The sequence below is a fragment of the Pholis gunnellus genome (assembly GCF_910591455.1).
Source record: "Pholis gunnellus genome assembly, chromosome: 4".
In the NCBI taxonomy this organism is placed as follows: domain Eukaryota; kingdom Metazoa; phylum Chordata; class Actinopteri; order Perciformes; family Pholidae; genus Pholis; species Pholis gunnellus.
This window is the reverse complement of record NC_136530.1, coordinates 22306263-22318341: the sequence shown is the minus strand read 5'-3', so window position 1 is coordinate 22318341 and position 12079 is coordinate 22306263. Positions and strand designations below refer to the sequence as shown.

General features: G+C 41.0%; 1 protein-coding gene across 1 annotated transcript; it reads left to right on the top strand.

Moving 5' to 3' along the window:
• The first annotated feature begins 284 nt into the window (after window positions 1-284).
• gorab (golgin, rab6-interacting) lies at window positions 285-5991 on the top strand. Its single transcript, XM_079158419.1, has 5 exons — window positions 285-479; window positions 618-933; window positions 1610-1711; window positions 1822-1962; window positions 4318-5991. The coding sequence occupies exons 1-5, from the start codon at window positions 425-427 to the stop codon at window positions 4757-4759; spliced, it is 1056 nt and encodes a 351-aa protein (XP_079014545.1). The 5' UTR covers window positions 285-424; the 3' UTR covers window positions 4760-5991.
• The last annotated feature ends 6088 nt before the right edge of the window (window positions 5992-12079 follow it).

The following is a 12079-nucleotide window of genomic DNA, read 5'->3' as shown; positions in this document are numbered from 1 at the left end:
CAATTATTTCACAGATACTTTTAAAAGAGTTTTGTGGAGCTATTATGAGGCACACCACAAAAATGCCTTCTGCATTGTCACCTACAAAGTAACAAGTATGTGCAAATAAGATGCATTATAAATTAACATAAATTCTAAAATGTATGTAACTATCCAGAATTTTAAGAGATAACGTGTGTATTCATTAATTTATTAGCGTTAAGTGTTTTTTTTCATTCAGGCAATATCTAGAACATCAACGTCACCGGTCTGGGTCCTTGACGTGGCATTAGTAAACAAAGATGGCGGTCGTGGTTAAAGCTTCATAGAGTTTGTCTTTATATTTAGTAGTTTAGAATGATTATGTTTAGTCAATAAGATCAATATTTTCTATATGCATACCTGCTGCTGTGTTTTTGAGGCATTGTAGGTGTGACGCTGTAAAATGAGCGGCTGGGCCGGTTTTTCTGACTCGGAGCTTCGGAAGATGCAGCAGCAAGGTAACATTTCTTACTGCTAATGTTAGCCGGACAAGTTAGCATCTTAGTCTGCCACAGTTATTGGCTTGTTTTTAAACGCACTTAACATTAAGTCTGACTCATTTTCAATAAAAACCTTTGAACCGCATGCATTAACAGACTCAGCGATGCCTGCAGCGGCAGCCCGCGGGCGGAAACCGGTTCCAGCCAACCGGAGTCGGCAGCAGTTACAGCGGGAGAGGGCCCTTCAGGTAGCCGTTCAAAAAACCGCTGGAGCCGCGTCTCTCTGCCTCCCGCCGGAGCAACAGCTCACCAAACCGCCGCCGAAAGAAGATCCTGAGCCTCAGCCCGCAGCCCCTCCAACAGGAGCTCCGGCTGTCAATCAGGGGGTGCAGCACAAACCCCCCGAGATGAAGCCGCCTCCAGAGGAGGAGACCCCGGCCGTCAAAGAGCTGGAGACACAAGAGGTGGCACTGTTAGTATATCTTTTTTATATCGCACACACTGTTGTGATTTCGTTGGCTGTAAACAAAAGTCTGGTTTGCGTTGTTTCCTATTGTCAAGGCTAGTGACTTAAGGTCTTTATTCCAGCTGTTCTTCATTGTGATGCTTTAATGTCCAGGCTTTGACCCGTTGGGGATCGTTGCAGGCAATACGTTATTATGTGATTCAGTTTCATATTGTTACCTGTGCAAACACGAGGAGAAAAAGTCTGTGTCCTTCTCTTTCATCTGTGACCAAATGAAGGTGACCGATGAGAGAGAGTGAGAGGCCAACACTAAAGTAGATTTATTAAAATCTAGGTCACTATTATTATTCACTGAACCCAAAGTGTTGTGATATTCCTAAATTTGGACATGTACGGATATTATTGAGATGCTACTGATGCTTGAATCATTTATGAAACGTTTATTATGAAATAAGCATGTGTTGCACCAAAGATTCAACCATTTCCACGCCATTCAAGGTTTATGTTACATTTTGCCTTCATACGGTGAATGTTATGAGTTATTATCATCATCTTAGTCAAACCGCCTTTTAATGTACATATTTGAGATGTATATTTCAGACCCAAAACTCCTTTCATAGTGTGTATTTCGTTTTTTGTTTTATTTTTTATTTAATAAGCATTTTTGTGTGTTTGATCACAGGCGAGAAAAGACGCGTCTGGAGCAACTGCAGCAGGAGCAAAAGATAATGGAACAGAAGAATAAGCTCAAGAAGGCTCTGCTGACAAAAACCATCGCTGAGAAGTAAGCATGGCTGTCTCGGTGCTGTAGTGATTCAAATGTTATCATGAAAGTAAAACCAAAATTGGGGCCAAAAAATGAAATTTGCCTCAAGAGTTTGTTGTTGTCCACAGGTCCAAACAGACTCAGGCAGAGGCAGTGAAGCTGAAGAGGATCCAGAAGGAGCTCCAGGCCCTCGATGACATGGTGTCCAATGACATCGGCATCCTGCGTGTAAAGATTGAACAAGCCAGCTGGGAGTACTCCGCTGCCAGGTAGAGAGACAACATGAGAATATACACAAAGTGCATGTTCTTATCTTATGATTTAAAACTACAATGAGGCAGCAGCTCCACTATCAAGCTATGGTCTTGCACATGGCAAAACTAGTAGAACGGTGACAACAAGGTTGCACCGCGGGAGCAACCTGACTGCATATGGAAAAGGCAAAAACTTGAATATTTTGTGCCTGTCAACGATTGAGGAATCCGGTCTCCCCTGGCGGTAAGCTCCTATCAGTCCTCATTGAAGCAAGTGTGAGAAATAGGGCTTCTGCTGAACTCCTGTCGTGTTACCTTGTAATACACAGGCAGCTCTATATCGTATCGTATTCTCAGAAGCCCCTACACACCGTGATAATGGTGATCTCGCAGGTTCATTGCATCATTGAGTCTAATAACATTGTAGTCACGGTCTTTATCAGACTTTAACATCTCAGTTTTGCGGGAGGTCAAATGATGAGGCGAATGGTGGAATTGTAGCATTACAATGTAAATATTTCAAAAGTACCCGTCTTCACCTCGTCATTGATCTGCACCGCTCTCGTGTTTGATCCAGATGTAGGACCACCACTTTCAATTGACCGCCAGATATTTCACCACGTTTCTCTCTCAATTGTGAACTCTCCTCAGGATCCGACCAGAATCCCACAGTGAACAGGGCCCCTAACAGAGCTGGAAGTAAAAGAGTCAACAACCTGCCACAGTCGGACTTGAACTCGCACACTTTGATGGAGGAAGCAACAGCTCCACTAATTGAGTTAATATCAATCCATGTTGAAATACCTGAGGTTTTGGGGCAGACTGTGTTGCTCAAAGACACTTCAACATGTAGCAACAGCAACAATAAGTCGTATGTAAATGAACGGCCACTAAGCTTTCAGGCTTTTATTAAATCATATTCCTGTTTGAAAGACGAACCAGTCAGTCTGATTTTAATAACTAAAACGTGATTAAACAGCACTGTGAGCGTTTGATTTGTAACGAATCAAAGTGACAGGTAATGAAGTGAACATCCAGTGTAAATGCTGCCCCCTGCAGCTTGTTACCGGTACTCACGTAAACCTGTGATCCACATGTGTTCTGAAACACTGAACCAGTTTCAGCAGACACAGCCCTGCTCAGATGTTCTGGGGAGTCTTTCACTTTGCTTCAACACGCAGAGACGAACGAAGCAGGATTACAACTAAAAGCTGAATATAAAATTTAAATGATATCTATAATTAGCAACATCTTCAATCGTTTCTTTTTCCTCACTTGTTAATCAGCAGCATTAAACTTCCACAGCCAGACTGAATAGTTTTATAATCCGTGTTGTTTTTTTTCTGCCAACATTGATCCAGAAAGCTGTTTGACCTTGTAGCTTGTGTAGCGTCATGAACACTGTGCATTACAGATGTTTGTATAGCAGGAAGAGGACCGGACCTTCACACACTCATTACGCTGGATTCTGTTATGATTATGTTGATATAATCAATTGTTGAGGCTTTGCTTATAGGTACAGCGTAAAACCTCCCAGAGGTGACATCATTGTTTAGTCACCGCAATGTTTCTAAACAGCATGTGATGTTCAGTTCTTCACAATTACAACAACGTTTCTGCATTCAGACATTGTGGGAGGAGCTACCTTAGTTTTAAAACGGATGCCAAAACGATACTTGTTTTTTTAATGCCCCCCCCCCACATTATTTTTACATTGATCAAAAGAAGTCAAAGCTCTAAAATGCTAAATTTTGGTAAACAAGATTCTGATTCTGTCAATTCTCTGTAGTTTACGATACTCATATTTCAGTTTGTACCAAACAACTTCAATGTTAAAAACCCAACCACGGAGATCGAGACATAACCAATCAATCTGAATTAATTGTTCAGAAAATACTGATGAAAGATCTCAACAGTAACATCTTCATATTGTCTGTTTGTCTTAGATGTAAATTAAAACTTAAATACATTCAAATGTAAATGAATATAGAATAAAGAAACCAGAAACTAGGTGAATGATTGAAACAATGACATGATAATCGATTAACAATGAAACTAATCAGTTCATTTTACTACAACTAACCGTGCTCCTCAGTGCACTTATTCAATATTCTCACCAGTGTTTTGGATTTAATATCGGTCAGATATGTTTTCTCTGATCTTGAATACATTTGCTGGATTGTTTTAAGTTAAGAGAAATATATTGCATGATGTGCACTCTGCATGTTGTAAATGAAAGGACACACCCTACCGTCAGAATGAAGGTTATTAATCATGTAAAAGCGAGAAATTCTTCAGAGTATAAATGAGACAATTGTGCAGCCCTGTTACTGAGTTTCTGTTAACGTTTTCTCTCTCTTATCTTCTCAGAAAGCGTTATGAGAAGGCGGAGGTGGAGTACGTGACGGCCAAGCTGGACCTGCACAAGAAGACTGAGGCGAAGGAGCAGCTGACGGAGCACCTCTGTGCCATCATCCAGCAGAACGAGCTGCGCAAAGCCCACAAGCTGGAGGAGCTGATGCAGCAGCTGCAGCTTCAAACCACTGAGGAGGAGGAGGAGGAGAAGAAGGAGGAGGAGAAGAAGGAGGAGAAGAAGATAGAAAGCTGCGTGGAGACGCAGGGCAACGTGGCGGATCAGGAGGGAACGGTGCAATCAACCAAAGACTGTAGACCCGCAGAGGAAGAGACGGTGATGCAGGAGAACGGAGGGGAAGTCCGGCAAGAGCACCCCCCAATGACTGAACCCCCAAAGACTGAACAAGACTGTCAAACACTACAAAACTCTGTTCAGAGCGGAGTTGCAGCCTCCTGATGCTCAGAAAACATGATCACACTGTAGGGATTAAAGTAATACAGTAACGCTAATGTTTCCAATAATCCTCTCGGCCAGAGGACGTGGTGCTCGACGCTGTAACGTCCAGGGCCGGGTGGCCAACCTCAAATCTTTTTTGGTATCTGCCAAAATGAGTCAGATCGTGCACATTTCAGGGTTGGGAAAGATATGTTTTGGTGACTGAGTATTGAGAAGAGTAATAAGCACGTCCTCTGACCTCTGTGACTCTTTCCATTTTGAACCAACCCAACACGTGAACTTAAAGGGTTTGTTGGTGTCACAGATATCGAGTTTTGTTGTATTTGTCCCCACAAGCTCCAACAGTGACGTAGCTTTCACAGACTTTAAGGTCGGGGGGGTAAAAGAGAGCGTTTGCATTGGTTTGGGATCGGGGGAGAAAGGTTGTATCGGCGCTTCTCTTTTTGTGACATTGCAGATTCGTAGATTACAAACATTTATTTATTTAGTTTATACAAATGATATTCTGGGCGGTATTGCTTGTCCTTCAAAAGGTATTTGCTGTTGCTTATTAGTGGTTTATAAAATAATATTTTACTGAACTGTCAAGTTTAAGCTATTTATTTTGGTGAAACGATATCAACACTGGTATCGATAGATTGCGATCAACACCCAGCGTACCTGCAGGATCAGACCCGATCACAATGAGCTGCAGAGTGAATCAGAGCGTCTTGCACCCGTTCTCCTCAATCGGTCGCTTTTTTAAAATTCGTGCGCTTCCAAAACTTCCACACATGCGGATAAACATGTCAATTATCTCTCCGAGCAGAAAGGTTGCGTTCAGAAGATGACTGTTTATTCGATTGTTGTCTCTTTGTGGGCAGCAATGAAAGATGGGCCCCGCTTACTTCCTGGAAGGAGGCACCCGGATCCATTTGTGTTCCAAACATGAACCCTCCTGTCTTGTGTGTTGTTGACGGGCGCGGGGCTCGTGTTTCTCAAAGCTAATTCTCGTCTTGTCAGTGCAGCCGAGGAGCAGCGGGCCTCCTGAATGGTAAGACGATACCTGGTAATGTATGTACGGATGCTTTGGGCTGCATGCCATTCTGCACAGTTTACTTTCTCCGGCAGCACAATGTGTCGACAATAATACATGACGAGAATGTGACGGTAACCTGTATGTGTGTGTGCCTGCTTGTATGTGCAGCAAACTACATGAATATAAATAGTTATGTAAATTGGGTAAATATTTAAAGAGGTGATGTGTAGATATACACTACAGTATGATATTTTACTAAAATAAACTCTTAAAACCAGTGTATTTTCCCCTCGTGCATTATGTCATTTTAGCGTTTAAATAATGAGTTCTCTGCAGGTCTGGAGCTTGTGGTCCTGGAAGGAATTTTACCCAGGGAGCACTTTGGGACTCTCATCACTTTTGCAAGTCGTTTTTTTTTTTAAAGTGCAGTAAGTGTTTCTGTAAACCGCTTTGAGATTTTACTGCGCTCCGGTCACATCTGGCCGTCTGAAGGAGAGGCCGTAAAACGCAGCGCTCTTAATTAGTCGGTAGGTAGAAGCTCGGAGTGGGAGAGTGACCACCGTCCTGTCTGTCCACGCACAACCTCCAAGGTCACGTTTGAAGTCCCTCCGAGCAGACTTCAGCTCAGGTTTGACCAATTTATCAAGACGTTGGATTGAAAAGGACTAAAGTTCCACAAAACCCCCTGGTGGAATGTAACTGAGTACTGAAGTACATTTTTCAGGTTCTTTCCTTTAGTGTTCTCATTTTATTACTTAGACTTAAGTCTTCTTTTTTAAAGTGAGAATCTGCCAGTGCTGTAAATATATTCCACACTATCAATGCAGATCAACTTGTTTCAAGTTTTTTCTGAAATACATTTTTTTTATTTTTCATAGTTTTTGTGCAGCAACCTGCATTATTCTGTCTGAAACCTTTTTATTGATTTATTTCCACTTTTGAGAAAATACAATTTTAGGAGGTATGGGCCTTATCTTTACGATTGGGTTCCACCTCGACCAACTACAACACTAAAATGTTGCCTACATGTTAATGCATCAATAATAATACAAATCTAGCATGTAAGCTAAGTATACAACAATAGAAAAAGGGCCATTTTGCATCATGGCTTCTTTTGCCTTTGATACTTTAAGTGCATTTCTGTTATGTTGAGTAAAGTACTTACCGGAGTAGATTTGTCATTATGGCATTTCTTTCTTTATTGATATAGTAGTAGGCGTACTAACCTTTTGAATGAAATATGTAAAGCAGCAAAGAACAGTGCAAACTGAACTTCAGGTTGTTTATGCTCCTCCACGTTTTCACATGATCCACCTCACTGCTTCATTTAAAAAAAAAAGGGGAATAATAATACTTGTCAAACCTCCTTAAGGGGGGGGGTCCCCCGTGGAAAGAAATGTACTCTGGATTATGACAAAGAAAGATGACAAGATGCAGCCAGTGGAGATTAAGGCATCGGCAGAAATGGCTTCTACATTAGAAATGCATGTCCAGGGGAGTAGTGTGTTTCTCTGTGTGTGTGTGTGTGTGTGTGTGTGTGTGTGTGTGTGTGTGTGTGTGTGTGTGTGTGTGTGTGTGTGTGTGTGTGTGTGTGTGTGTGTGTGTGTGTGTGTGTGTGTGTGTGTGTGTTGGGCCGCACTTCAGAGAGTGGAGGGTTTATAAAGTAAAGTGTGATTTATGTGGCGCTGGCGTCCTTCGACAGGCCGAGAGAGACCGTGAAACCCGAGAAGTCCGCGAGAGGTAAGAGAGAAAAAAGAAGAAACCCAAATCAAGTTCTCCTGAGAAAAATCTCCGCCATCTGGACGAGCTTCACCTCCATATCAACTGCACTTTGAACTCACTGTCGGTACAACTGTGAGGCGACAGCAAATAGAAGATAGATGGAGTCACAGACATGTTGAACTGTTATTTTGCAGTGATGATAAATGCTGCATTGGTTTATTACTGGTACAGCGCTCATCGTCTTTTTATCGAGGCCTTATTTGCTTTAGCAATAAAAAAAATCTGGTTCTGATTCATTTAGCTGCTGGATAATTAACCCAATGTCACCTTTACTATTGATTCAACGCTTCACCGTTGTAGCCGGATTCATGTTATTATCCTAAGAGCGCACCGACTCTAAATAGATACATCTGCATGACAAATAGAAAATGAGACTCTTTCGACGACAAAATGTAACGAAACGTTAATCGAGGTCGGCTTCACGTCACGGCTGTTAAAGTATTTGATGGGAAACGAATTCAGTTCGACCGAAAATTGCTCGATGTTCATGAAGGAAAAAAAATAAATAACACATTAAAAATAAAACGAGTTTGACCTGTTTGTTATATGATCCACCCTATAGCTTTAAATATAAATGAACCAAACCGTAATCTGACAAACAAGTGAACCAAAAGCCAAAGGAAGAAAACCGCTAATAAGCCTGACTGATGTATTTACTTCTGTCCTCTGATGATCACTTCTGTGTGTCTGCGGTGCTATAGGCGGCCTTTTCGGAGCGGGTTTTTTTGGGGGGGTTTGTAATAAAGAGAATCAGTGCGGCTGAATTAATTTCACACGGCCTCTCGCTCTGTAAAGTCTCCGTGTTGTTTTAATCAGGAGCAGATTGGCTGTTTTATGTCGGAACACCACAGATCGTTTACAGTTAACAGAGCGGCGCGTGAGCCGCGTGCAACAATAGAGACAGCAGAAGAAAACGAGTCGTAAAACATATAAAGAGGGGACATAGATAGTTCATAAATACAATTACTGGCAGTGTAGTATTTATGTTTTTTACACCGCATTTATCTGACAGCTGGAGTTCATTTGCAGATCATATCATAAAACATCGCTGTTTTCTCCAAAACAGGTTTTTTTCAGGCTCATTTCAGCTCGATGACAAAATCATATCTCAGGCGTCATGTAGAGTTTTATTTCCACCAACCCAGAACAACACGTGACCCTCCAATTTAATTGGATGCGCGAGAATAGATACGAGGTTTTTCTACGGGTGTGGAAAAAAAACTCATAGCTCCTAATTTCTTTATTTGATTTAAAACAGTTGGGGATTTATTGATACATTAACGTTTTAACAATTCACTAATTACATTTTAATATCAGGCCTAATTATTTTCATTACATTTTGTTTTATTAAAATATTTTACCTTTAATTTAATTTATTTTTCATTTTAAGGCATGTCCGATTCAGCTTTATTAGCAAAGTGTCAGACATACTGGGAATTTCTTCAATATATTCAAGAAAAGATAAGATAAGATAAAAGTTTATTGAGGAGAGAAATTTAGCATTACAGCAGCACAGCAAACAAAGGGACATAGTATAAAACATGCAATACAAATAATACTTAAAAGGGACACAGCTTAGTCAGTAGGCCTTAAACCAGTGTGCATATTGTGCAGTTTCTTCCTGATATTCCACATCAAAATGTCATAGCAACAGTGGCAGGGGAAGTATTCAGTAAACATTGCAATAAGTAATATAAAATTCACCCATTCAAATTAAATGTCCTGTACTCAAAATCCTTAAGTAAAGGTAGAAAATCAGCAACATGTACAAACTAAAAACATGCATGTATAAACGTGCAAAGTAAGAACAGCTGTAATGCAGTAAACAGTGCAACGTTTTCCTCTAAAATGGGATGAAAGTACAAAGTAGCACAAAATAGAAATTGTACATTACAGTATTGTGTAAATGTACTTTCCTCCCACCAGCATGTCATCTTCTTGTAGGCTATTGGTGCATAACAAATCTTTAGTGTAAGAGATTTTAATGTGAAAAGTAAAGGATGAGTACTTCCTGCACGTTTAACGCAACCTCCAGCCATGCAGGTGATCAGTGACACGTGAAGGCTGTGTAGCGTTGTGAAACATGCAGCACCAGGCCTGACTCCTCAGCCTCTGACAGCCTCCTCTGAAAGCTCTAATCAGTCCGTGTGAGAGGGATTCGCCGCTCAGCAGCAGCCGGTGCGCTGCAGAAATCCCGGTGCAGCCGCTGCAATCAGGCGCAGCGCAGAGGGAGCGCGTCTGCAACATGTGGTTCCCTGCGCAGGATGTAACAAGGAGGCCATTTACTCCCAATTAGGGAAATAAAACAGGACAGGGGGCCAAAGCGCTACTCCAATCAGCACCAGGGGTCACTGGACAGCGGCGGCGGGATCATCATCATCGTCATCCTCTGCCCGGGGCCATGGACGGCACGGAGGGACTGAGTTGACACAGAACCAGCAGAGAAAGGAAGCGCACTAAGACTCTTTTATTCTAATGCGTTCGTTTTGATTGACAGGTCTGGTAGAGGAGGTTTTTAAACTTGCAATACCACAGTGTACAAATGGTACTTTACAAGGGAAAATACTGCATTTAAATAGTATTACAGGACTTTCAATACTGAGGTTATTAGCCTTACAGTTATTATGTATACGCAGCATTTTAATTATTATACTTTATGGAGTACCGGAGTCAGAAAAAAGGAGTAAAAAGTACAATGTCCCTCTGAGTAGTGCAGATAATAGAAGTACTCACAATAAGTACAGGAAGAAAAGTTATGCTCCAGTACAGATTATACAAATCAAGATATTTACACCAAAACAGGTTTGTACATGTATACAGTGATATTTGATGATTTGATGATGAGTCTGACCTCCTGTAATATATAAGTTTGAATCTAAAAGTAACTTCATCTGTCAGAGAAATGAGTAAAAGTGCACTATGTGCTTCAGAAATGTAATGTACGTAGAGTATTAGTTGCTTTCAGTCCTTGTAGCTCTGTCCTTTGATAAAAACTAAAAGGCAGTAAAGGTTTCTGGTCATCATTATGGTGGAAAACCTCACTGTACAAAGACAGAAACGTTGTGTTTTCTGTGTGAGATCACACATTCTCACCTGCCTGCTGAAGTCACCTCATTAGGATTTACGCCGGTCTCAGAGGGTCAGCAGGTTTTTGTGGGTTCCACCGTTCAGTTACCACCCACAGTCTCCCCGGGCCGGACCAGACTACAAACCGGTACATGCCCTAATTATCCCTATCCGGGCTTCCAGTCCTAACATGAGTTAAAGTGTGGAGTTTCACGACTCTGTGATCAAGTTCCATTTCAGACTCACAAAACCAATTTAGTGAAGCCCAGCAATAATTTATGGTCATCCGTGTTTCTGGCGTGTGCAGTTTGGTACTGTATCAGAGTGAAAGAGATCAGTGTTTGGGATTTATGTGAAGCACTTTGTCGAAGTGAAATCTGAGCCCAGCACCTGCCTGTCAGACGCAGACAGGCGACTGTATTGCATCAAACACATGGAGCCTTAATTCAACTGTCAAATGCTTTGTGTTGCAGATCAGAAGATGCCAGATACACAGTAGTATAGGTTCATTCTTGATCCTGGGAATATAAGGTGTCCTGTGTGTCTGTGAGGCAGCTGTAACATGTTTTAATTTGGTATAACTGCAAAGACTTAAATGATGCAGACAGGTGTAAATATACACTGTGACATTTTGAAGGCTCTCTGTTTATAATGAGGAGAGAACCAAATTAGTAGTAGTGGAGAGTCACAACATCCCAGCACTGAAAGTAAAATACTCAGTTACGGGTCAATTCAAAATCTTACGTGAGTAAAAACGTGTACGTATAGCAAACCCCATACATAAAATAAAAAAAGTTAAGTTGCGAATTTTGCAAAAAAGCCACATTCATTCAGAGTGTTTATTATATTTATCACACATAGATGGAATATAACTGATCAATTTACTTGTAAGCAACATGTTATGTTGTTAAGACAGAGCTATTTTTTTCTGTTGGGTAATTTAATCTATAAGTATTAATATTTTATCTTGTGATTCATTTAATGTATAAAATATTGATCTGAAAAATAGCTGCAGCTGCTATGAAAAGTACAACACAATACATATGTCTGAAATGTCGCTGAAGTATGAAGTATGAAGTATCATAAAATGCAGATACTGAAGTACAAGTACCTTCAAACTAAACTTAAATGTGTTTGAGTTCCTTTTAAGAATGCAAGAGATTCAACAAGCTGCAAGTTTTACACAGACGTTTTTAAACAGAATGAATCATGAAGCGCTGATTGTTTATTTATCTAGACTTGTGGAGGATCTATTCGATGGATTCGAGATTAAAAGCTTGTCTTTTTGTGCACTTTATCACTATGATCACTATGATGAAGAGGCACACAGGTGTTGTAGGCTGGATTCAAACTCGGGACATTATGAATACGTGGTATGCATCTTAAACCAGTGGAGCATCAGGACGCCCCCCCAACAGATTATTTCCTCATTCATATTCAGGGTCTCTAATGCC